The sequence below is a fragment of the Pezoporus occidentalis genome, unplaced genomic scaffold (assembly GCF_034315485.1).
Source record: "Pezoporus occidentalis ecotype Australia unplaced genomic scaffold, CSIRO_AGI_Poc_V1 ctg100, whole genome shotgun sequence".
In the NCBI taxonomy this organism is placed as follows: Eukaryota; Metazoa; Chordata; class Aves; order Psittaciformes; family Psittacidae; genus Pezoporus; species Pezoporus occidentalis.
The window spans coordinates 389,014-413,101 of NW_026912780.1; the positions used below are offsets into that span (position 1 = coordinate 389,014).

The 24,088-nt window shown below is 38.7% G+C and overlaps 1 protein-coding gene across 1 annotated transcript in view; it reads left to right on the top strand.

Annotated features, from left to right (window-relative positions):
• CNTN1 (contactin 1) overlaps positions 1 to 24,088 on the top strand; it is a 246,688-nt gene that overhangs the window by 141,878 nt on the left and 80,722 nt on the right. The window contains exon 4 of the mRNA XM_062612293.1: positions 11,408 to 11,537. Within this exon, the coding sequence (XP_062468277.1) occupies positions 11,426 to 11,537 (112 nt within the window). The 5' untranslated portion in view covers positions 11,408 to 11,425. The remainder of the gene's footprint in view (positions 1 to 11,407; positions 11,538 to 24,088) is intronic.

Consider the following 24,088-nt stretch of genomic DNA (forward strand, 5'->3'; position numbering starts at 1 on the left):
AACTAGCACACCTCTCAAACATTTAGCTTTCAATACTTTTTAATGTATCTGATCTTAATTCAATTTCCACTTTAAGAATGTGTAAAGCCAGAGTTAAATTTGAAAAGTAACAGCTTGGAAATACACACATCAAAATGATAGAATTGAAGTTATTTCTGGTTTCCTGGTCCTGTTGTCCTAAACTTAAACCATCACATTATGTCTTTTGTTCCACTGTGTTTCTATCAAATCCTTCAGTCCCCAGACGCTATATGCCAGAGGACTGTATGCTCCTGTCATTCCCTATATTGTTTCTGCTTAAGAGTCCAAACAATGATCTGCAAAAGTTTGGATTTCAGATTTTCTGATAGCTCACAAATACTGAAATGTTAGCTCTTCAAAATTCCCAGTACATTTCTGTGATTACTATTGAAATGAGCCAGACTGCAGCATTAAAATAAACTACTAAATTGAATGTAAGCAATGTAAGAAGCCATCTCTCAATTAAGACAATACTGACTTACTGTCAAATTTCTGTATCTTAGAAAGGGAATTTTCAGTTACACAATCATCACAGAAGCTGTGTATGTGTTCTATGTAATTTGTATGTTGATATATATATATATAAAATATTTTGCAGGCCCCATTAAAAATATTTTGCCCCAGTTAGAAGTTTTTTTCATATTGTTGGTACTGTAATAAAAATTAGAAAATTTTCTTATCAAAAGGAGACCCCCAAAGTTCTCAGAATGTTTCAGAATGTAATTGATACTACAGTGCAAGTGTTGTGCATTTAAAAAACGTTTTATTATAATATTTTGAGAAATAGACCAAATGACCAAATTTGTGTTGCCAGAATGATTCATTTGACAGATGCATTAGCAGACCACAGATCAGTGGTCAGCAGATTTTGGTAGGTATAAATAATAGCATCTTTAACACTGCCTTTTTAAATAAGGCATGCTGGACTATGTTCTCATTCCTATCAGTACAAAAGCACTGAGATGCCAATGAAAATAAAGATGATATTTCAATTTCTGATATTGATTATTGTAAGTAACATTTTGTGAGTTCTACTCTTCTCATTTCAGAGGTTCTTCAGGGACGTAGTTTTATCTTTTTTTTTTTTCCCCCAGATATATTGAATGTGAAAGGTGCTCTACATGCCTCTCCAGTTAAATTAGTTCAGTTGAATATTTGAGGAAATTAAGGAAAGTTGAGCACTTAGGGAAGAGGTCAGGAAAGAAGGATGAAGGCAAGCATGGTAGAAAGTATGTGTAAAAGTAAACAGATTAAAGCATCTATAATTTATTTTCGTTAAAGACATTAATATGTGGATGTTCCGGATTTGTAGCACCTAAGATATCAGAATCATAGAATCATAGAATATATACTGATTACTTGTTTTTTACTGGGTACAATAGTGTCTGCAGGTGATGATGTGCTTTCCCTTTCCTTACATAATTCATATATTGCCCTTCAATTGTGGGGCCAGGCTATGAAAAATCAGAACAGCTAATATTCTGTGAGTACTTGACAGTACAATGTAAATGACTGACCTTGTTTGTTGAGTACTTTCGGTCATAAATAACCCCCCAAAAAGCTAAATTAATTGGAAAATTAAAATATAACAATTACTCTTTTATCCAACAGCTGGCCATCAAGAATTAAGAAGCATTACTCTTTGGCCAAAGTATGATACATTTAGGACACAATAGGGGAAAATAGTAATATTTCAGTAGATTTCACAAAGTCTGATCAAGTTTTAGTAAACAAAGACAATGGATATTGTGCCATTTGAACTCTCTTTAGTACTGAAAACAGGAGTAGGAACCCAGTGCTACTAGATCCTGTATCTGATACTTCTGATTTAGAGATTGAATCAAAACAGGTGAGGTGCAAGCTTTGAAAGGATCATGTCCTTCAGATATGCTTTACTGCAGTTTCATTATACCTGTTCTGTCAAGAGCTCCTGAACAGGGAAGGCCCCTGTGCTGGAGACCATGGGTTCCTTGGTGTGAATGTTTCCAGGTCCATATCAAAAATGCAGTCAATATAAAATAGCTGTGTAGGACCTGCAAGCAGTTGTGAAACAGAGTCTGTAGGGACTCTTGTTTTATGGCTTGGAAGAACATGAAGTTGCTGCAAGATATTATAGCATTACTTTGAAGTCAACACCTTCTAAATGAGAAGGTTATTTTGATTTGTTGGATTATCACTATACTGAAATAGCATCTGTTAAAGAATATATTTGGATGCTATATTCAAAAGAATAGTTATCAACTGAAATATTTGTAATTATTTGAAATTAGTCTGTTGGAATGGAGTTACTGATGCAAATTTGATAACTAGAAAGAAATGTCTTTATAGCTGACTTGTCTAAGCTGTATTTATTTACATATCAAAATGTATTTTTTTGTCACAACAGTATGAAACTTGGAACAAGATCTCCAAAGCACCTTTTTCTAGGCTTCAATCCTGCAAAGTGATGAGTGTTTCCTGTGATTTTGCTGTGTGTGTTCATCCTGTACTAAAATATTTGCAGACACTTCAGTAGATCAGGCCTTTAGTTGTCACATACCTTTTGGGGGTTTTGTGTAACTTTCTTCTCCTTGATATTTATGAATGAAAAGCAAAGCAGGATGATTTGGGTGTATAAAATCAAGTGCTTCTCTCTTTTGGCTTTATTTACAGACCTACTAATTCATAGAATCATAGAATGGTTTGGGTTGGAAGAGAACTTAAAGATCATCCAAGCCCAACCCCCTGCCATGGGCAGGGACAACTTCCACTAGACCAGGTTCCTCAAAGATCCGTGAAACCTGGCCTTGAACACTGCCAGGGATGGGGCAGTCACAGCTCCTCTGGGCAACCTGTGCCAGCTCCTCACCACCCTCCCAGGGAACAATTTTCTCCTAATGTCTAATCTGAAACTACCCTCTGTCAGCTTGAAGCTGTAGGTACTGTGTGCCCCTGAGGCTGTACTGGGGTTGATAGAGAATACAAGGTGAAAAGTATCAACTGCTAGCTAGCAGGCAATAAACTCTGCTTTCAAAAAAAAAGGGGGTTTGTTTTTTGTTGTTTTTTTTTGTTTGTTCTGGTTTGTTTTGGATTTGTTTGGTTTTTTTTTTACATCTGAAGACTACAGAAACAATGCTTTAGTTATAGCTAATGAAACCAAGAGTAACCATCATTAGTTTTTTACAATCTTAAGAATAAAAATAAGTCTACTTCATAAGTATCCCTGAAAAGCAGTCTTTAAAACACAGAGGCTTTTTGAAATGGTAGATGGCAGCGCAAACCTGTAAGAAATGCCCATGTATCTGACCAATATCTATCCTGAAATGTGTAAGCCTAAAACCAAAAGGCACAAATAATGTATTATTCTGAAATTCACCAGCAAATTATAGTAAACATTGAATTGATTTTCCTTTTTTCTCCTTTTTGCAGCTGCTAGTCTGATTCGAGCTGTTTATTCACAGGATGAAAGAGATGTTTTTAAGCATTCTCAACAGTTCCAAGTGATTGATGTAAATTTAAAAAAAGCTACTCTGATTTAAGGAGAGTTGCTAGGAAACGTGCAGTTTGAAGATGAAATCTCCCACTGAGCTTGTCTTTGGCTGTACAATAGGAAGTATGTTATAGGGTATACTGAGTTACAGATATAATGGACAAACTGTTAAATTTTTATGTATATAAATACATCTGCTATGAACTTATTGAATGCACCATTCATTCCCTTATCTTCATTGATTGATGAATACCAAGGCATTACTAAGTTCAAGAATATGTGAAAAAAGGTACAAAATGCCAAAAGTGTGATAAAGATTTTCATATAATCTTTTTGAACTTTTCAAATTATCTTTTTTTTTTCAGGAATCAATCTATTTAAGATTTAATTTCAATATTATGTACTGAATAGTCTGTTCTTTTCCTTTATAAACTCTAACAAAATTGAAACTCAACAAGATAACAGCAGTTATACACTTAATTTTACTGGAGAAGTTAATGGGTTTTGTCCCTTGAAAGCTGTTGGCCAAATTAACAAAAAAACCCTTCTCTTTATCATATAAAAGAATGCCCAGTTTTAATTATGGATATTTATTTGTACTCATGTCTGATTATTTATTTTTTTTTCATGCTGCTTTTAGGCCCTTGAGTGTGTTTGGTTATCTTGGAGTCAAAGTTAAACTGATTAGGCTTTAAGACACAAATGCAAGTGTAGGAGCAGGGTACTCTGCTGTTGTGTGTGATGCTCAGTGCTTGGCAGGAGGCTTATTGATTTTTTTGTTGATTTTTTTTTACCAGGCAGTCTTTAAGCAGCAAACAGCATGCTTTCAGAAAAGTGTGAGTAATGCCTGTGAGTTATGGCAGCAGTAAGTGAACTTTTTCTTATTTATTACCTTAGAAGAAAGAACAGCCAGTTGCTGATAGAGCAAATGGTGTAAATAGTGACTTGCAGGACTGGCTGCCTGACCCTTTGCTGCTGACATGATGATTAAAGACAGTGCTTAAGTACCACTAAGAACACTTCATTATCTGAAGGTATTTCAAAACAAAACCTTTTTGCAGCTCAGTGGCTCAAGGAAAGTAACAAAACTGTATTGGGCTTTTGGGATTTGTTGGGCTTACCACAAACTAGAAAATGCCTACATTTCCTAATAAAATATGTTTATAATATCAATACTAAATGACCCTTCATTATAGAGTTGTTGATTAACTGCAAGATGAGATAGATGTGTGACTGCTATAAAATACGTGTAGGGAAAAGAATTAGTGTTGATTAATAATGAATCTATGGGTGAAAATAACAAAACTAAGCCATCTCATTAGTTACATGAACTACCTGAGAGGACTGAATAGCAGAAAGACAAAGAGTGAAAAAAATGAAAATAGGAAGGATGATGTAGCAGGCAAGCAAGGAAAAGTCCCATAGGGCTTCTTAATTGCCTACAAAAAAAGCGAAAGTGCCTACTGAGCAACTGACTGAAGAAACAACTGACTCTTGACGTCTGAATTCTTTGATGTGTAACTGTAAAGGAAGCAGGAGAGTTAAATTCACAACGTGATTAACTACCTGTGTGTTGTCCTACTTGCATTTGAAAGTGGCCACAGAAAGCAAACATCTTGTAATAGTAAGGTTCCCATTCAGATCCCTGGTACCTTCTGTATCTTACAACAATCTTTTGCAAATTTACTATGTTTTTCTTTTTTTATATAGGTGCTATGCTTTCTTGCTTTGTAGAATAGCACTATTGCTTTCAAGTGGAAAAAGCATTGCTCAAAACATGTCTGGAGAAGGAACTTGTTTTTGACTTGATGCTTGCTTCTTGGGGAGAAGTCATAGCTTCCAAAGGGGACAGACAGGGGTCAAATAGGTAACTCTGGGCCATGGTGTATTCCAAATCATCAGTGTGCCAGGACATTAGTTCTTTTAAGCATATTGACATGAGAGTTTAAGTGGAAAAGAAGGCACAAAAAGTGTATTTATAAGTATTTGTAAAAGAATGGAAGTTTTGTATTGCACTCCAAAGCTAAGGTTTCCCATTGAAACCGGGCCAAGCCCTGTAACAACCCTAGCATCCTCATCACATCTGAGATACTGGTTCTTCATGTTTCCAAGTCAGTGTTTATTAAGCATAAATACAGAAATATAGAGCTGGTTGAATTGTCCATTAGTGGTAGAACCACTTATTAATTTAGCCTGTCTATTGATGATCTGATTCTGGACTTTAGTTATTTGGTTTTTATCACCTGTAAGCAATGGAAAAAAAGAAATCAGTAATTGGTCTGAGAGGTGGGGCAGAATTAGACTGCTTCTTGCTCCAAGTTCAGGGTTGTTATGTTATTGCATGTTGTCCCTGAAAGGGTAAATTCTATTCAAGAATAGTATCCTATTTATGAGCCATCAAATTGATGGGCTTCTTCATTGGCTTTCATTCATGTGAAATGGAGAGAGTAGCTATATTCTTCAAATATGATCATGTGGGAAATATTAGAAGCATGACTGTTGATGAGGGACTGTTTGGACCAGTGGGCAATATTGGGAGCAGTGGATTTGAACTTCCATTTCCACTTGAACAGATTTGGCAAAAGCAAAGAGTACAATTACAAAACCCAAAGATGATCAAAAGGAAATGAGTTTTCACAGACTTTGTGAAGGGAACTGAGGCCACTCTTGGACTCTAAATGCTAGCCAGCTAGCACGTAAAATATTCTGTAGATGCAGCAGTGCTATAAGAGCAGGGCTGGCTTGGAACTTCACTTACAGTCATCCAGACCACTGTAATGAGATAAATCTGTGCAGTGGCAATGGACTGTCTTACACCTTTCTGGTAATAGGGAAGAGTAGTAAATGCTAGTGGCTAAGGTACTAATTTTGGAAGTAAATAGGGGGGTTGTGAGTAATAGTTGAAAAGCTGGACTTTCGAATAAGATGTAGTGCCCTCTCTAATGGCATAGTCTGACTTGAATTAAATGTAGAAAAGGACCATAAATAATATGCAATGTACATCATTATTTTTGCTACATTCAAAAGTTTCTTGGTAATTCTAAACACTGAGCAACTAATAAGACTTGTGAGAAGTTAGTTGTCATACCAAAAAACGCCAACTCTTTAAAGAAAACCAAGATGACAAGCAATTAGATGTGTACTAAAATCACTAAAAGAGCCTGAAGTAGAAACAAATACAAAACACTGATTAGGTTGAAGTATTGTGTGGCTCCTAAAACACTTTGATTATAACTTGCCACTGTGTTAATTTACCACTGAATTATTGCAATTATATGTATTCATGTTTTGAGAAAGGGTGGAGAACCAAAGATTTCTTCTAGATTGTTGTAGCTATTTATAGGCTAATCTGGACAGAATCTCTACCATTTCTAAAGCTTGAATGTGTGTAATTGTCATAATATACCAGGAAGTGAGAATCATAACAAGCATCTTGATTTACCTCTCCTAGCTAAGTGTACCAAACCAGAGCTCTTAAACTTTTTCCTTTGCCCCCTCTCTGCCCATTAAGCATCTGGGGGTCCTGAGAGGAGCCCTGAGATGTCAGGGGCTGATTCAGTGATCACGCTGCTTCCACAGTAAAAGCCTTGGCAAGGGTGGTTCAGGGAAGATCTTTCTGTGGAAAATGCTGATGTTTATTGGCAGAGGTGACTGCTAATCCTCATGCACTTTTATCTACCTACAGCTCCACCTCCATCACTTCCCCTTACTCCCTGTCTTTCTAAGTGCCCTTTTGGGTTCGTTTATATCTTCCTTTCTCCCTGCACATCACTTCTGTGTCCCAGATGACATCGCTGTCTTTTGTAATGTTGATTCTGCTTCTTTGCTTCCTTTTCACCCTTTTAATATCCCCCACTGTTGCTCTGCTTTCTCTTGTCTATTCCCACCGCTTCTTGATTTCAAATTTAGTGGATTATGTAGTCTATTTGTACTGTTATTTTATATGATCTTTATTCAGCTGACTTTCATTACCTGCTGTTTCTGATTTCTTTTTGTGTCTACATTATGAATACTTAATGTCCTTCCAAGATGATGATGTCATCTACATGTTTCGATTAAGTGATGGAAAACGCTGGCTATTTTCATAGCTGTAAAACAAGTGTCTTTTTCTCCTCAGTGAAGGCCACAGTGTGTGGTGAAAACCTGAAGAAAGCCACATAGAATATGGAAGAAAATGTAGACATTTTCCTAAAGTGCATTTTGAGAGATGATTAGCAATTGGGTAGTATAGAGAGGCAGATCTACCCTTGTATCCTGGGAACGTTTTTCATCCTAATGAAGCATCATGAGACACTGAAAGCCTCTGGAAGTGTTCTGGGAGGTCCCTGTGTTCAAAATTGTATGTGTTTCCTATTCAGCAGCTGACGTCCCAGTTTTCCCCCACCTCCGTTGGGAGGATTGCACTGCAGACACCAGGAGGGGTTGTCTTGAATCTAGCAGGGCAAAGGCCCTGTAGCGGTGACTGGCTCTTTTCCGAAAGTGAACTGTCGAAAGGGACCTAAATGTGCTAATGAGCATTAGATAGTAATTAAACCTGACATAGTTGCAGTTAAATGCCTGCTCATTTTATTACATATTTTAAAAAGGTCTTACTCACATGCTAAATTAGGATGCTTTGTTGTGAGGATAGTGTACTGTGCAGACTAAAAGGACTGTGCCCAGGCGTGCAGTCACACTCTGCTTTTACAAGAGAGAAAAGCAAGTCATACTAACGACTATTCTTTTGTTCAGGAATTATTTTTACTTAGGCAGCAAAATCCTTACTCTGTGAAGGAAAAAGCTTGAGAGCTGTAAAAGCAAAAGAGGCAGCAGGTAATGCCACATCAGAGCTGTGGCTCACAGTGCTGCCTCCGTCGTGAGTGCTGCTGCCTCAAACACGCCGAGACTCCTTGGGCAGCTGGGTAGTAACATCATGTACAGCCATACCACTTCAGACACACAGGCAATAACCTGCATGCTGTCTCATCTCATAGCAGGCAGTTCTGCCAAAATTCAACAGAGCGATGTGAAACAGCCTCACTTCCCACCCACAAGCTGAGATAAATCAGGAGGGATGGATGTGCTATATATATACACAGAGCCCACTCAGCCGAAACAAGTGAGACCAAGGGAAGGATTTTATCCTAGCAGGGTGGATATTTTTGTATCTGAATAAAAGGAGGTATTTATAGAATTTACTGACACAATTTTTATTTACTGTAATTCGAACTGGTGTTAAAATCATTCTTTTTTCTGAGCCAACAGAAGGGGATATTTGGAGGTCTAGAGGACATTGTCACTTTTAAAAATTGAGCCTGAATTCTGCAAAAGAGAGGGAGGAGGGATCTTCTGTCTGTGCCTGTAATGTTGGAGGGAGACCACAGGTTTACTCTGAACATTTTCCTCTGTCAATGCAGTTGAGCACACTTATTATCACCATGAGTTACTGTGTAATTACTGCTGTTCCCAACAGAGTTCCTGTTTCATTGCTGTTTAATTATGTGCATTATTTCAGCCTAACTATGCAATTCAACTCATGTCACTTGGAAATAAATGTTCCAGGCGAGGCATTGTCAGAATACAAGAAGTTTCATAGCCAGGGTATGGCTGCTGGAAAAGTACACAAAGTAATTTGTTGTTCTAAACTACCACAGTCTTTTGGAGGAATTATATAGACACAGTAGTTCTTACGTTTGTTCTTTAAGGTGGATGCCTGAAATAGTTGTGAATATCCTTCGTGTGACAGAGTCTGAAAAAACTTTAGTGCCAGCAGAAACAGGAGGGTAAAGCTGTTTAGGAAAATCCTCCCTTGGATCCAGCTACAGTAAGCACATGCACTCATTGCCAGCTTAAGAGCTTTTTTTTTTTTCCAGGGAATATTTCTAAATAAATCTGTTCTGGATATCACTGTTTAGCTCTTGTCTGTGTTTTGCTGAGCACTGTTTTCTTAGAACAGCAATGATTTTAGGGTCATGGCAACTAATACAGTTTTGACCTTTTTGTTAGAGATCTTATGTTCTAAAGAAAGGAAAAATGTGATGTGCAACAGCTCCTGTAATTTCTGAGCTGAAATACTCTTGTGATATTTCTTGATATCTTGTGATATTTCTTGCCATTTTCCTACAATATGAATTTAAAAGAAGACCCCATGAAGCTCTCTTCTGAAGAAAGCTCACTCTTTGAGTCATGCTCAAATCAACATCTTCTTAGCATTATTCTGAGAAAGAGGGGACAAGCGTAAGCCCTGATGGCTAAGGCATTTTCTTAGCTACCTCAAGGAGATATGAGACTTGCACTAGGACGTCCCTATCCAGCAGGAGCTCAAACCAAGGGCTCGCTGTTATCAGAGCATCGTTTGTCACAAGCATACTTAGGGAGTCAGGTATGTACATGTACTTTGAAATTCAAAACTGCCTTTTCCTTGGTGTTGGAAATGAAAAACAAAGCAGTTTTAAAACAAGATCTTAAACATTTGGGAAAAAAAAAAAAAAGAAAAAAAGATCAATCTGTTAAAAATTCTTACTTGGAAAGAGCAAGAGTCCCAGTAAGTGGTAGAAGCCATGATCAGAATAATTGCTGCTTGGCATGGGAAGCTGGACATGATTACACCCTGCAAAAAGTCACAATGCAATATTAGCATGCAACATGTCCTAAGATGCATGTTACTTAAGGCTATTCAAGTATGTATAAGCATATTTTATAATGAAATAGTAACAAAATGAATATACTGAGAGGAATGGATGTTCTCAGCATGTGCCTGAGATACAACGGTATTCTGTCAGTGATTAGGTGAAAGCCTTGCTTTGTGTGAAGACTGTAACTTAACCAGTGCTACAGCAGAACTAATCAAGAGAACAAGTATGAACAAGATGTGATGGATGTAAAGGATGCACTTATATATTCATGGCAAGAAATCCATTACACAAAAAAGAGAATTGCACACTGTGAACATGATGATGCATTGCCCTAAAGAAAAAGAAAACAGGTACCAGCCAGAAACAAAGAGCTAGCAAAATATTCTGATAGAAAGAAGTTGTGAATGCTCCATCCCTGGCGGTGTTCAAGGCCAGGTTGGACAGAGCCTTGGGTGACATGGTTTAGTGTGAGGTGTCCCTGCCCATGGCAGGGGGGTTGGAACTAGATGATCTTAAGGTCCTTTCCAACCCAACCCATTCTATGATTCTATGAAGTAAAAGCTGTTACAAAAGTAAATTGTCCTAAAATCTTAGAATATTCACAAGAAGTTGCATGTTTCTTTAGCTTGGTTTTAAGATATATAGAGGCAGAGTTTCTCCCGTGGGGAAAAGAGAAAACTTCAAATACGAGATGGCAATAATGATTATATTGAACATTTAAAAGAAAACTCACCAAATTTAATACTTTCTTTCCAAAGGATCAAGAATTGTATGTTGAAAGATTAAAAGGAACTATATACTAGACAGAATGCATGAATCCTGAAAGAGATTAATGTACTCCAGCTTCACTGTAATTTTCTTTTTAGACATTAATCATCAATTAATTGCAATGTAATATTTACTGAAATGAAGTAGGATAGGATCTGGACTTTCCTTATTATACTGCAAACTATGTAATATTTTAACATTTGTAATAATACAAAATGTGTATAGAGAAAGGATCTGGTTTAGAAAGGTTGGGTTTAGAAAGATGAGTCTAAAAGAGGATATTCAGAATTAACATTTACCATATTAATTACTATCACCGGAAAATCTGAGTCCTCTTTAAGCAGTGTGCTCTCTGAATGAAAGAGATCATTAATCTGATCCAGCAAATTTGAAAATGCATTTATTATTCAAAAGACTCTGTCCTATAGTAACTCTTAAGTATTCAGTTTAGACAGATAATCTGGCAAGTGAAATGTGATATGAGATAAAGCCTTATGCCAGAATTATTCACTCCTTTTTCTTTCTCTGTAATCAGGTATTTTTAGCTCTCTGAATGATGGCATTGCAAGGCACAATTCCTTTTGAGGTAATCGCTTTACAGAAGATAACCATGTGGTTCTTCATCTATCATCTTATTACACCCGGTTTCGTCTTCTGCCTGACAGGTAAGATGACCTCCTTTGTTAATTCATTTAACTAACTGTTGTCAGTTTTATGCATTTCAAGGTAAATTATGCTGTTTGTATGGCTTTCATTTATTTGTGCAGATATAATGAATTACTAAATGTGACTGATGAAACTATAAGGAAGCATACTTACTAGAATGGGCACCATGATTAAAAGCTTGCAAAAAGACAGATCTGGACTTTAAATTTGTTTTTGCCTATTCTAATTTGGTATATGGAAGTAATTCTTTCTCTATATTGTAAAAAATGTATCAATCATGTATTTATACACAGGTGATCAATATGACCAGAAAAATGGAAATATGCCCATAATACACTAAACATAAAATTCTACAATATAGACACTATCTAAAATTCATAAAACCCATAAATTCCACCAGCAGAACATAGTGGTAGTTTTCACAGTACAGTGGTGCACTGCTGAATATACTGACTCTAACTTTAAATTATAAATTGTAAACTCTTTCATAAATTGGGATGGGGCCATAAATATTAAAACATTCGGAAGTCATATTTCTATTGTGAAAGTACAGAGCTGTTTGTGGCTGAAATTTTGGTTCAGTTCTAAGAAAGAGAATGAGCTTCTTCTAAAGTTAAAATTCAGGGTTAAAATCTAGTTTCTGTTCCAGCTGTTCCAAATAACTTTGAGCTTTATAAAGCTTCTTTCAGACTTCCATGCCAATTTAAATGGTTCTGAATGTTAGTTGCTGTGACAAATTGGATTGCCATCATAAGCAGAGCTCTTCTCAAGAAAGATAGCATTTTGCTTATGTATAGACTACATGAACTGAGATCAGAAAATTTAAAAAGCAGAATAATTAAATTATTCATATCCTGAATATTGACTGAGGTTTGAAAAGCACAGATGTTGCGTACTAATGTTTTGGTTATTTTCAAGGTAGGCTTTAGATCCTTCCTTACTCTGAGGGGGAAGTTGTAAAGCTAGTTCTACTGTGTTTCACAAAACATTATTGTGTTCTGGGGAGTTCTTTGTGTAATTGATGAGTTAATATCTGAAGTGAGCTAGTCATACTCTTGCTTAATCTTGCCTACCATTTCAGGCATTGTCTCAGTTTCACTATGATGAGCCTAAATTGTTTGTGTTATTGAGTCAAAAAAATTAACATGTTAGTCCACAGCTCACAGGAGTGTTTTCTGTATTAGTGAGAATGCTGCTTTGTTTTATAAAGGGTTTGTACACTGCTCTTTACTCCATGTCTGAGTTTGCTGAAGGATATACCAATGCCTAGAAAAAAAAACCCTACTGATGATGTTTTGTTGCAATAGTGATCCTGCTCAGTACGAGAGGAACCACAGGTTCAGACCCCTGGTGCGTGCGCTTGGCTGAGGAGCCACTGGCGCGAGGCTACCATCTGCGGGCTTATGACTGAACGCCTCTAAGTATCCCGCCTAGATGCTTGTTGTGCTATTGCATTATCGGTCACTTGTGATTGACCCAGGAGTTGACAGTCTTGTTCAGAATACATGGGTAAAGGTCTTCCCGAATCTTCATTAGCGATGGCAGGCCTTCCTCATAGGAGAAGGAAAACTCCTATCTTCAAACCCGGGCTGGTGGAGCTCGCCTAGCCTTGTATGGTCTTCCACCGAAGAGAAGGACACTCTTACAGAACCTACGACCTGTGGACTTTGCTGTCACCATCCTAGCTAACTAGGCCATGGCAGTTAAACCTCAGGTTTAAAGGGTGGGGCCAGTTCTGCGCAAGCTGCACCTCACCTAAAAAATCCACTGTGCAGGACGGAAGGGCTCACTCTCACTTGTCTGTATGGACAGGCGAGGGTCTAAACGGTAGGTGACAAGGTGCATGGGAAGCTGCAGATCCAACGCTGCATGTGGGCGGACCAGCGCATGGGTAGCTTGAGTTAGCTCAGGAGTTGACAGTCGTGGTCGGACACTTCCTGATTGCCTAAGAAGCCTTTTTTCCAACCAGATTTGCATACATCGTGCTTGTAGTAAGCGTGGTTAAAGCCCTACCCAAATCTTTGCTCGTGAAGCCAAGCCATCATCATCATCATCATCAACATATTTATTACGTGTTTCAAGGGCTTTTTCTTTGTTGAGATTTGAGGGTTGCTGATAGCACTAATATGAAAACTTACTACTTTAATTCAACTCTGTGCTTTTCCTAGGAGAATAAAAAAAGGGCTGTCAAGTACCATCAGTAATGTTCCACATGTGATTTTGCACTGGCTGTGTTGGCATCAAAAAAAATCATCAGCTGCAGTAGCCAAAAAAGTGCTGGACAAAATAGTTGAGTAGATCACTGAGAACAAATGTTCAGTTAATATCTTCATGGGCAGGACCAGTTGATTAATGCTATTATTTGTGTATCATGCACATTGAAGTTTTGCCCAGAAATCAGAAATCTTGGCACCAGAATGCACCTCCTAACACTGCCTTAGAATGACATGGGAAGATTGTATTGTGTGAGGGTCACAAGTGACATAGGAAGAATGAAGATGGCTATGATGATATGGCATGCATTTTGAGTACGCATTGATGTATTCATAGCAATGTTCATTTGATCTCTCACTTGATTGTACTTGGCTGTGTTACATTTGTGCAAGAAGAGTAGGAGCCATTGGTGTGAACACGGGCAGGTTCTAATAGTACTGTTGCCCATTCAAAGAAAACTGCTATCTTCTTGTGTGAAACGCATACTTGCTTGCATTTTTCATCAAAAGTCAAAGATAACACCTACCACTACCTCTGAAGATATGGCACCATCATCCAATACAGAAGAGTGGAAGTGTTATACACTCAGAGCAAGTTTGTTATTTTCAGTGTATTATTGCAAGGCTGAGTAGCACAAACACTCTGCTGTTGGACTTGCTCTACTTTGTATAAATAATTAGATATCCGTTTTAGTTTAGAGAAAGTCTGTTTCTGTTTATGACACCCATCTGGATTATATAAATCTGATTCTGCAGTTTTTGTTCTACCCCAGCACTTGAATCTTGCTGGAGGGTTTCTCATTTCAAGTGAGTGCTAGAGCTGCTGGCAGTTAGTCTTAGCAAATTTTCCTTTTGAATGTATTTCTTGGCAATTAAAATGTCATGGGATCCAGATAAATACATAGCTGCAGTAACCAAGATGAAATGCAAGGGGTTTGCTTGGAAGTATTCACAGTATGGTTAAAAAGTGAAAGATACTGTAGAGAAGGAAGGAGCACAATTAGAGTGATCATGCCAAGTTCTAGGATGTGTTCTTTCACACATGATACTATCAAGAGAAATGCTGGCAGTATCAACAGCATAGAATGTGGGAATCAAGGATAAATCATGAGTTCTCATTTCAGTAACAAAACACACCAAGCACCAGAGTGAAAAGTCAAGTTAGCTGGGAGCAGATGTTGAAAGCAGAATATTAAAAAAGTTGCTTTAGCACTTTTTGACAGAAGATGGGATTTATTTGGAAGTGTATTTGGCTCACCTTGCCTCCTGTAGTGCTTCACCCACAGTTCTGGGTGGCTCTACCCTGTATGTTGCCTTTGGCCAAAGTGATCTGTGATTCTGAAGCCACCAGTCAAGGTTTTTGCAATCCATGGCTCCTAAGCAGACTTCCTATATTAACTGCCCTGGAGCCAAGAAACCGATAGCTTCCAGGGTCAATGTCCTTTGAGATGTATCAACATATAGTCCATCCCAAGTTCAAAGATATCAGCCAAAACCCCTGAAAGTATTCAGAATTCATGTATTTGAGCATCAGGAGCTTTCAGACTTACTGCCTAGAAATATTTGGGAAACAAGGAGCTAGAAACCTGAAAAACTGAAGCTGTGCTGACTGGAGATGTGCAGAATATGGTCCAAAAGGCTGACAGGTAACTGACACTCTAAGCTAAGGGGTTTTACCTGTTTTCAAACTGATCTCTTTTCCTGCTGCAGGAAATTTAAAAAGATTTTTTTTTCCCAAACTTCAATACACATTTTTAATTTTGTTTTGAAATTTGGAGTTGGCTTGGAATAAACCCCCTGACTTTGAGCCAGTTTTTCTTTGTGGTAATCAAAGGCAGAAGTTGAGAACTGTTGCAATGATTGGCCATTTCTCATCAGTGGAGAATGTGCACATACTTGACTGAAGGGAAGCAAATAATTCATGAATCATTGCATCAGTGGTTTAGGCAGCGATAATCTGCAATGAGACAGGAGCAATGTTTTGTTTCCAGCTAAATTAGTGCTTGAAATGTAGTCTTGCAGTATAAATTGATGAAAAAGCCATAAGTAATTTGGCCTTTCGCTTGCTGAGAGAACAGACAGTTATAATAAGGGCTGCTTTTTGGAGTGCACTCTGAGTAGTGCAAGGTAAATGAGAGCAGTAAATCACTCCTTAGGGAGCACTGTGGTGATTTCAGTCCACTGCCAAAAAAGTTATTTCATGTCTATTACTGGTAATATTTGACTCTTCTCCTCTTTCCCCTGACATATGGGCTCTCTCCAACATACTACTAAGTTGCCTTTGACTTCCCGTTAAATTCATACCCTGTTGTTAATTCTGAATTTTAAACTTTTCCTTTATCTAGTACATCCAAAGTGAACCAAAGAGTATCTTCACCTGGTATAATAACGTTTCACCAAAAGAATTAGGAGTCTCTTCCAGCAATAGGCTTGTTTTATTTCTTCCTCCTAAAGAGCAATTAAAAGCTGCAAAGGCCTATATTCTATGTGCTTAGTGAATACTTGATAACATTTGGCTGTAAGAGAAATCAGTAGCAAAAAATGTACTGTATTCCTCTGATACTTTATTTCTGATCAGACTGTTCTACTTCTTACCTTCAGATTTCATAGTGCAGAGCCAGTCAGTGCCTGAGTTTGGGTCAGATCAGACCTCAAAAAGCAGTTTGTCACTCTAGTGACAATAGTCACAGTATTCTGGGTTGGGCAAATGAGGTAATGATCCATGGCTCTGAACGTCAAAAGCACTTCTGCTTTTAAGTGAACCTAATGCTGTGTTTTCAAAAATCACTAGAATCCCAAGCTTCCGTGAAAGCTGGCAAAGCAAGAAAACCAGTAAGACAGAGGGCCCCTCAATGCAGGGCAGTTATTTTGATGTGTCCGTGAGGATGCCATTAGTCAGCATGCTGAATTGCTGATATTTCATATGCACTTGGAAGGCTGGTGTGGGGAGATTGTCTACAATTACATGTTCACCTTCATCCCTAATGTGACGAGCATTGGCTTTCCCATGAGATCAAAAAGACTTTTAAGTCACTTTTGAAGTAACTCTTAAGTTTTTAAGGAAGAATAATCTAAATGGTTTAAGTATCTAAAAGGCAAATATGAATATGTTTAAAAGTACTATACTTGGTATTGGCTGGCATTGCTTTGGCAGTCTGAGAAGACAAGCAAACTGTATTCTGCCATTCTTAGGCGTAAGTGGAGAAACTAACTCTGCCAAGGGCTGGAGCTTTTCCTACTTGATACTTGCTGTAAAAGAGAAACTAAGTAATTAGCAACATGGCTCTTTGAGGGCTTCACTGGCACATATGGGATAGGAGTACTTCTGCTCATTTTAGTCCAGAAAAGTAGAAGCAGCCTTCCCCTATACAATCTAGCCCTTTCATATACTATGAAGTGGGACTGCTGGAGTGTTTACTTTTTCTGTTTAAGTGCTGACTGGTTCTTGGATACTGATGTCCCTTTTGGTGGCTTAAATCACTGCCTTTTCTACAGCAGGATGATGGACTCTTCTTTATAGACCATGGTATGCTGCATCATGAGTTTTGTGGACATCAACATGTTACTGCTTCAGCACATAAGCTTCCCAGGAATGCCAACTACAACTTTTCCCTCTTGATTATGAGAGGAATAAAAAAAAATGCAACCCCCAAACCTTAAATTATATATAGTTTGGATTTTCCCTGGAACAGTAGGTTCAAAAATGCATTTTATAAACTGTAGGCAAAAATCTACACTATTTAAAGCTTTTTACCACAACATGTGGCATTAGTCACAATTGCTAAGGAGAGATGCACATTTTCTTCTAAAATATAAAGTGGATGAATATACTTAATACCTGTTTACCTTGTCTGCCATGTCCCTCCTTAGGTGTCAGAAGACCATTTCATGCTACTGCAGTGTCAGACATTTGTAAATAAATAATTGTAATGTGTTTTGCCATCATAATGCTCAGAAACATGAAGTGTCATGTTTACCTTCCTGTGAGCCCAGTAGGGATATTTCAGCTTATTCCCAGACCATCTTGTTTCTGAGCATGAGCTTCTCACGTGCTAGTAGGTCATAATTTCTGTGACATACTGAAAACAGTGCAAGAGCTACTTCTAAATATCAAATGATTTCTAGCCTTGAGATGCTGATATGGTACCTGACAAGTTAGTGGTAGTTAAGGTAATGAATGAGTCCATGGCTCTCTTGTTTAGCATCTATTAGCATTCAAGGTTAATCTAGCCATGTACTGTGTCAACAGAACTTTGTCCCTCTCTCATGTGAAAATTTGTAACAGGACACAACACTGTCGGGCAGATCAATACTGAGAAGAGTGATACCAAATGACTGTCTCACACAGCCACTTTCAGCAGTGTTAAATGCCAGGGAAATAGATAGGTGTACAGGAAGCAGAAGCAGAAACAGAAGGCTCATTGCAAAAAGAAAGATGCTAATTAAAATATTTGTATATCAGTGCAAAGTGAGAATGACAGCATCTTGAGGTTTTCCACCTGTTTTAGCTTCTTACTGATAACTGACCTTTGGAAAAATTTTCACTGTGATTTTCTCTCAATATTCATGCCACAGTTTGTGGTGTTTTGAGAATCAAGTTGATTCCTATCCAGAAGAGGGCTTGGACCTGTGATTAACGTTTCACTTATATGTAAGTGTGTTAATTTGGATCAATTTACGTGCTTAAATATTGTGATGGATCAGGTTCCTGAAAAAAATATGAGAGGTTCTTAATGCTTGTCACAGGGATGATAGAGTGCAGGCCCACCAGTCAATCTTCTCCTCAGATTCCCAGTCTTCTCCTCAGATAGAAAATTGTTGAACTCGTAAACAGTCTTCCACTTCACACATACCCGTTTATCATATCTGATGCATATTAAATCAGAGAACTCAATTCAGCTTCATAAATGGATTTAGGAAAGCTCTCCAGACTTTACAGTCCCATGGCGTCAGATATCCAAAGAGATGGTAGTTTTACCCTCAGGATCTTCACAGGTTAAACCTACACTAAAAGATATATTATATATATAGAATCATAGAATCATAGAATAGTTGTGGTTGGAAAGGACCTTAAGATCATCTAGTTCCAACCCCCTGCCATGGACAGGGACACCTCACACTAAACCATATCACCCAAGGCTCTGTCCAACCTGGTCTTGAATACCGCCAGGGATGAAGCATTCACAACTTCCCTGGGCAACCCATTTCAGTATGTCACCATCCTTACAGTAAAGAATCTCTTCTTTATATCCAATCTAAACTTCCCCTGTTTAAGTTTTAACGCGTTACCCCTTGTCCTGTCACTACAGTCCCTAATGAAGAGTCCATCCCCAGCATCCCTATAGGCCCCCTTCAGATACTGGAAGGCTGCTATAAGGTCTCCACGCAGCCTTCTCTTCTCCAGGCTGAACAGCCCCAACTTTCTCAACCTATCATCTTCATACAGGAGGTGCTCCAGTCCCCTGATCATCCTCGTGGCCCTCCTCTGGACTTGTTTCAACAGTTCTATGGCCTTATGTTGAGGACAACAGAACTGCACACAATACTCCAGGTGAGGTCTCACAAGAGCAGAGGAGAGGGGCAGGATCACCTCCTTTGACCTGCTGGTCATGCTCCTTTTAATGCAGCCCAGGATACGGTTGCGTTCTGGGCTGCAAGCACACACTGAAACTGACTCATGTTCATTTCTCATCAACCAACACCCCCAAGTCCTTCTCCACAGGGCTGCTCTGAATCTCTTCTCTGCCCAACCTGTAGCTGTGCCTGGGATTGCTCCCACCCAGGTGTAGGACCTTGCACTTGGCATGGTTAAACTTCATGAGGTTGGCATCAGCGCACCTCACAAGTGTGTCAAGGTCCCTCTGGATGGCATTCCTTCCCTCCAGGGTATCAACTGAACCACACAGCTTGGTGTCATCAGCAAACTTGCTGAGGGCGCACTCAATCCCACTGTCCATGTCAGCGATGAAGGTGTTGAACAAGACCGGTCCCAACACCAATCCCTGACGGACACCACTCGTTACTGGTCTCCAGCCGGACATTGCGCCATTGACCACAACTCTTTGTGTGTGGCCATCCAGCCAGTCCTTTATCCACCGAGTGTTCTATCCATCAAATTGATGTCTCTCCAATTTAGAGACAAGGATGTTGTGTGGGACAGTGTTGAGAGCTTTGCACAAGTCCAGGTAGATGACATCAACTGCTCTACCCCTGTCCATCAGTTCTGTAGCCCCATCATAGAAGGCCATCAAATTGGTCAGGCAGGATTTCCCCTTAGTGAAGCCATGCTGGCTGTCACCAAGCACCTTGTTTTTTTCATGTGCCTTAGCATGCCTTCCAGGAGAATCGGCTCCAAGATTCTGCCAGGCACAGAGGTGAGACTGACTGGTCTGTAATTCCCCGGGTCATCCATTTTCCCCTTCTTGAAAATAAGGTTATATTTCCCTTTTTCCAGTTATCGGGAACTTCACCTGACTGCCATGATTTCTCAAATATGATGGCCAGTGGCTTAGCAACTTCATTTGCCAGCTCCTTCAGGACCCGCGGATGGATCTCATCAGGTCCCATGGGCTTGTGTACATTCAGGTTTTTAATATGGTCTCGAACCAGATCCTCTCCTACAGTGGGCCCAAGGTCTTCATTCTCACAGTGCCTGCATCTGCCTTCCAAGATTTGGAGTGGTGTAGTTAGAGCCTTTGCCAGTGAAGACCAAGGCAAAGAAGTCATTCAGAACCTCAGCCTTCTCCAAATCCAGGCTAGCCGGCTCTCCTGATAGCTTCCAGAGAGGACCCACAGTGTCCCTAGTCTGTCTTTTATTCTCTCCGTACCTATAGAATCCCTTCCTGTTATCCTTAACATCCCTAGCCAAGTTTAATTAGAACTGGGCCTTAGCTTTCCTAACCTGGTCCCTAGCTCCCAGACAACATCCCTGTATTCTTCCCAGGTTGCCTGTCCTTGCTTCCACCTTTTATAAGCCTCTTTTTTTCCTTAGAAGTTTCCTGAGCAGCTCCTTATCCATCCAAGGAGGTCTCCTGGCCCTCCTGCTGCACTTCCTTCTGGTTGGGATGCAACATTCCCATGCAGCAGGTGATCCTTGAATATCAACCAACAGTCTTGGGCCCCCCTGCCCTCTAGGGCTGTATTGAATTAAGCAGGTTCCTGAAGAGGCCAAAGTCTGCTCTCTTGAAGTCCAGGGCAGTGAGCTTGCTGCAACAAAAAAAATGATCGCTGCAATAGATCGAAACACAGTATCTGTGGTGTCAGTAAATGATATGTAGCAGTATTGAATTAAAACAAAAAACAAACAAACAAAAAAAAAACAACAAAAAATTGTGGAAAGTTCTGAAAAGGAACTGATGAATTAGCTGATATGGTGGAAATTATGTTTCTATATGCTTAATAAAATCACTATTTCAATACTTTTCTCCCTAAGGTTCATGGAGAAAAACGTATATTGCTATAACATCCACTAGAGGAAATTAAAATTTGGCTAAGGAACAGCTGCAATGTTACCTTTAACTTATGAGGGTGTAAGGACAATAGTATCCCTTCATGCTTGACCTTCTCCTTGTTCTTTGGGTGTTTGAGCCCTGCAGACCAAGTCAGAAACAGAAAGTGCAGTTACACTTCTGGTGCTGCACTGGAGTGGATTAATAATTTCTTTAGGGCAAAGCCTGTTTTCTTAGTAGTGCCTGACCATGTGCTCCCTGACCTTTTGCAGAGGTTTCTAGATGCTGCTGCAAAATAAGTAAAACCAAGCCTATAATGATAGGTCCCTCATCAGGTGTAGGAGTAGGCTGTGCCATCCCTCCTGAAACTCAGCAATTGAGGAAATGGGGACATAAATTGCTGTTACTGTTCCTGTTGTTGCTAATGAGGGTGTTATAGCTACCTCAGAAGGTTCAGCTCCAGGAGGAGGCTTTGATTCTGATTTCATTCCCAGGAGCAGGCTTTGGCTAGAAGGCTCAGCTGGGAGACTATAGGTCATGTTGCACAGGTATGGGCAAGTAAATTCATACTCTCTTATGGGAAGATTTGTCACACTTTATTTTAACCATCTAAATGTAAGGTATGTGATACAGCTGTCTCCATGGTTGAAGAGAGAATGCAATATCCAGATTACTTGGTGGAAATGCTGTCTGATCCCTCAAAAGAAAACCGTATAAGTAGTTTGGACAAAGTCCATAATTTTTTAAAATTACATGGGATAATTCCTACACTTTATGTCAAGAGTCTTACTTCAAACTTATTACAGTAGACTAGAAAGTAGTCATAGTAGAAGGAAAGAAGAAAGGAGTTACTATTTTTGTCACGAATTCATTTATTGAACTCCTCTCTGTCATTTCATTAAGATTTGAGATACTGCAGTACTGCAAAATCTAATTATCTATAAGACAAATCTTTAAGAGCATTTTGTGTTCCATGATTTGCCACACACAAAACAACCCCTAAAAATATCCACAGTATGTTTGCACATCTCTGTAACTGAGACTGAGTAAGACAAAAATAAGCAATTAGGTTATATTTAACTTTCTATGTTGGAAAAATAACCCCAAGAACTGTTGCTTTTCTCCTATGTACTAAAACCAATAAATCACAGTAATCTTTAATAATCTACATACTTTTAACTTCCCTTTCTGGTTCTAATCACACACGGAGCAGTGCCCACAATTATGAGCAGCTTCACTTCATGACATTATCCTTCATCTATGAGTAAAATCGATTTTCAAAATTAATTAGATGCATGTAAGGTCTGAATTAGATAATAGTAGAATAAATTGACTTGTCTGAAAGTGATTTGGATGACTGGTATTAAAAGAAGCAAACCAACGCTGCTTCAACAGAGGAATTTTTTTGTTCAGCACTATAACCCACTGAAATTGATGTTTTGAGTTCAATATCTTATGCTGTCTGTGGTAATAACAGGTTGGTATGGCTGCTTAATACTATGTAGGATGTAAATATTATATTTATGTTTATGACTTCCATTGCATATGAAGAGCAAGATGAGTGGCTGTGCTCAAATGCCCTTGGTGCAGTTTTCTCCTCAGTATTTCTTACTAATACATGGAAAGAACCAAGAGGCCAGTAAACTCAGATCTAATGTGAGACCTTTTATTAAAATTAGAAAGTTCAATAAAAAGGTCAGAGTGCTGAAGATCTTTAGATATAAAAATTTAGATGTTAAAAAGAAAACTCTTGTAATGGTAATCATTGTTAGACATTGGAACAGATTTGCTAAAATAAATTATGAAGTTTTACTTACTGGAGGGGTTTTAGAATCAGTCAGAAAGACACTTCTGTGAGATGATTCGCTGTGGTAGATCTAGTAGGATCTACTAAGATTAGGTAGGGAGAATTATCAGGTAGTCAGTCACTCTTTTTTAGTGACTTTTACTAATAAGAAACTCAGCAGGTCATTTGTTGTACTTAGTCAATTAAATCAAAAGGAATTTAAATCAGAAGTGAAAAACTGGAAGGCACATTGCCCTGAATATTAGGAGTACAGGTCTTGGACAGGCTAGGACCTGGATATGAAGAGTCTAGATAATTAGCAATCTGACAAAAATGTGTTGTCACAATGGGGATAATGCCAAAACAAACGAAAAAAAAAGCAGTGGGTAAGGAATTTTCTGAACAGCTAATAAAATCAGACAGATATTAAAAAAAAACACCGAGTGTTTGCTCAGAACAGGGTTTTTTTAAGCATTGTTTAGCTGGGCTCGATAGGAAGGAAGTTGGGAAGAGTGAAGAAGCTGAGGTCTGCTTGTGTATGTTTGTGTGCAGGTGAGCCCTGTTCACCCTTTCCTAGATAGTGAATTAATAGAATTTCCTTCACTTTTCCCCTAAGACTGTCCACATTTCTGCCCAAAAATTATACCCGTGTGATGATGTCTGCATTGGACAGTATTTTCCTGGCACCACGTGAATTTTCCTTTTTCTCTGTTTCAGTTCTTGTGCTTCCCTGACCAGTTGAATCCAAAGCAGTTTTCTAGTTAATGCCATCTCCTTTCTGTAGACATATCTATTTCTTTTTGTCATGATAATGTCAAAGCAGCCCAAGATCACTTTGCCATTCCCACAAGATAGCCATAGACCTAGCATCTGCATCCTTTCTTTTTGGTAGTATCCCAAGCTTCATCCCTGGGATGTTCTTGCCACATATTTTCTTCTGATCCTCAAAGCCCAAACTGACCAAGTGACAGTACTCTCCCCACCCTTACTCAACTTTCTTCCTGTCTGCAGTGAGCCAATATAAAGGACATGTAAGGAGATCTCCTAATATCATGAACTAAATGAATCATTTTCCTAAATGTGTTTTTAATGAAGACCTGGAA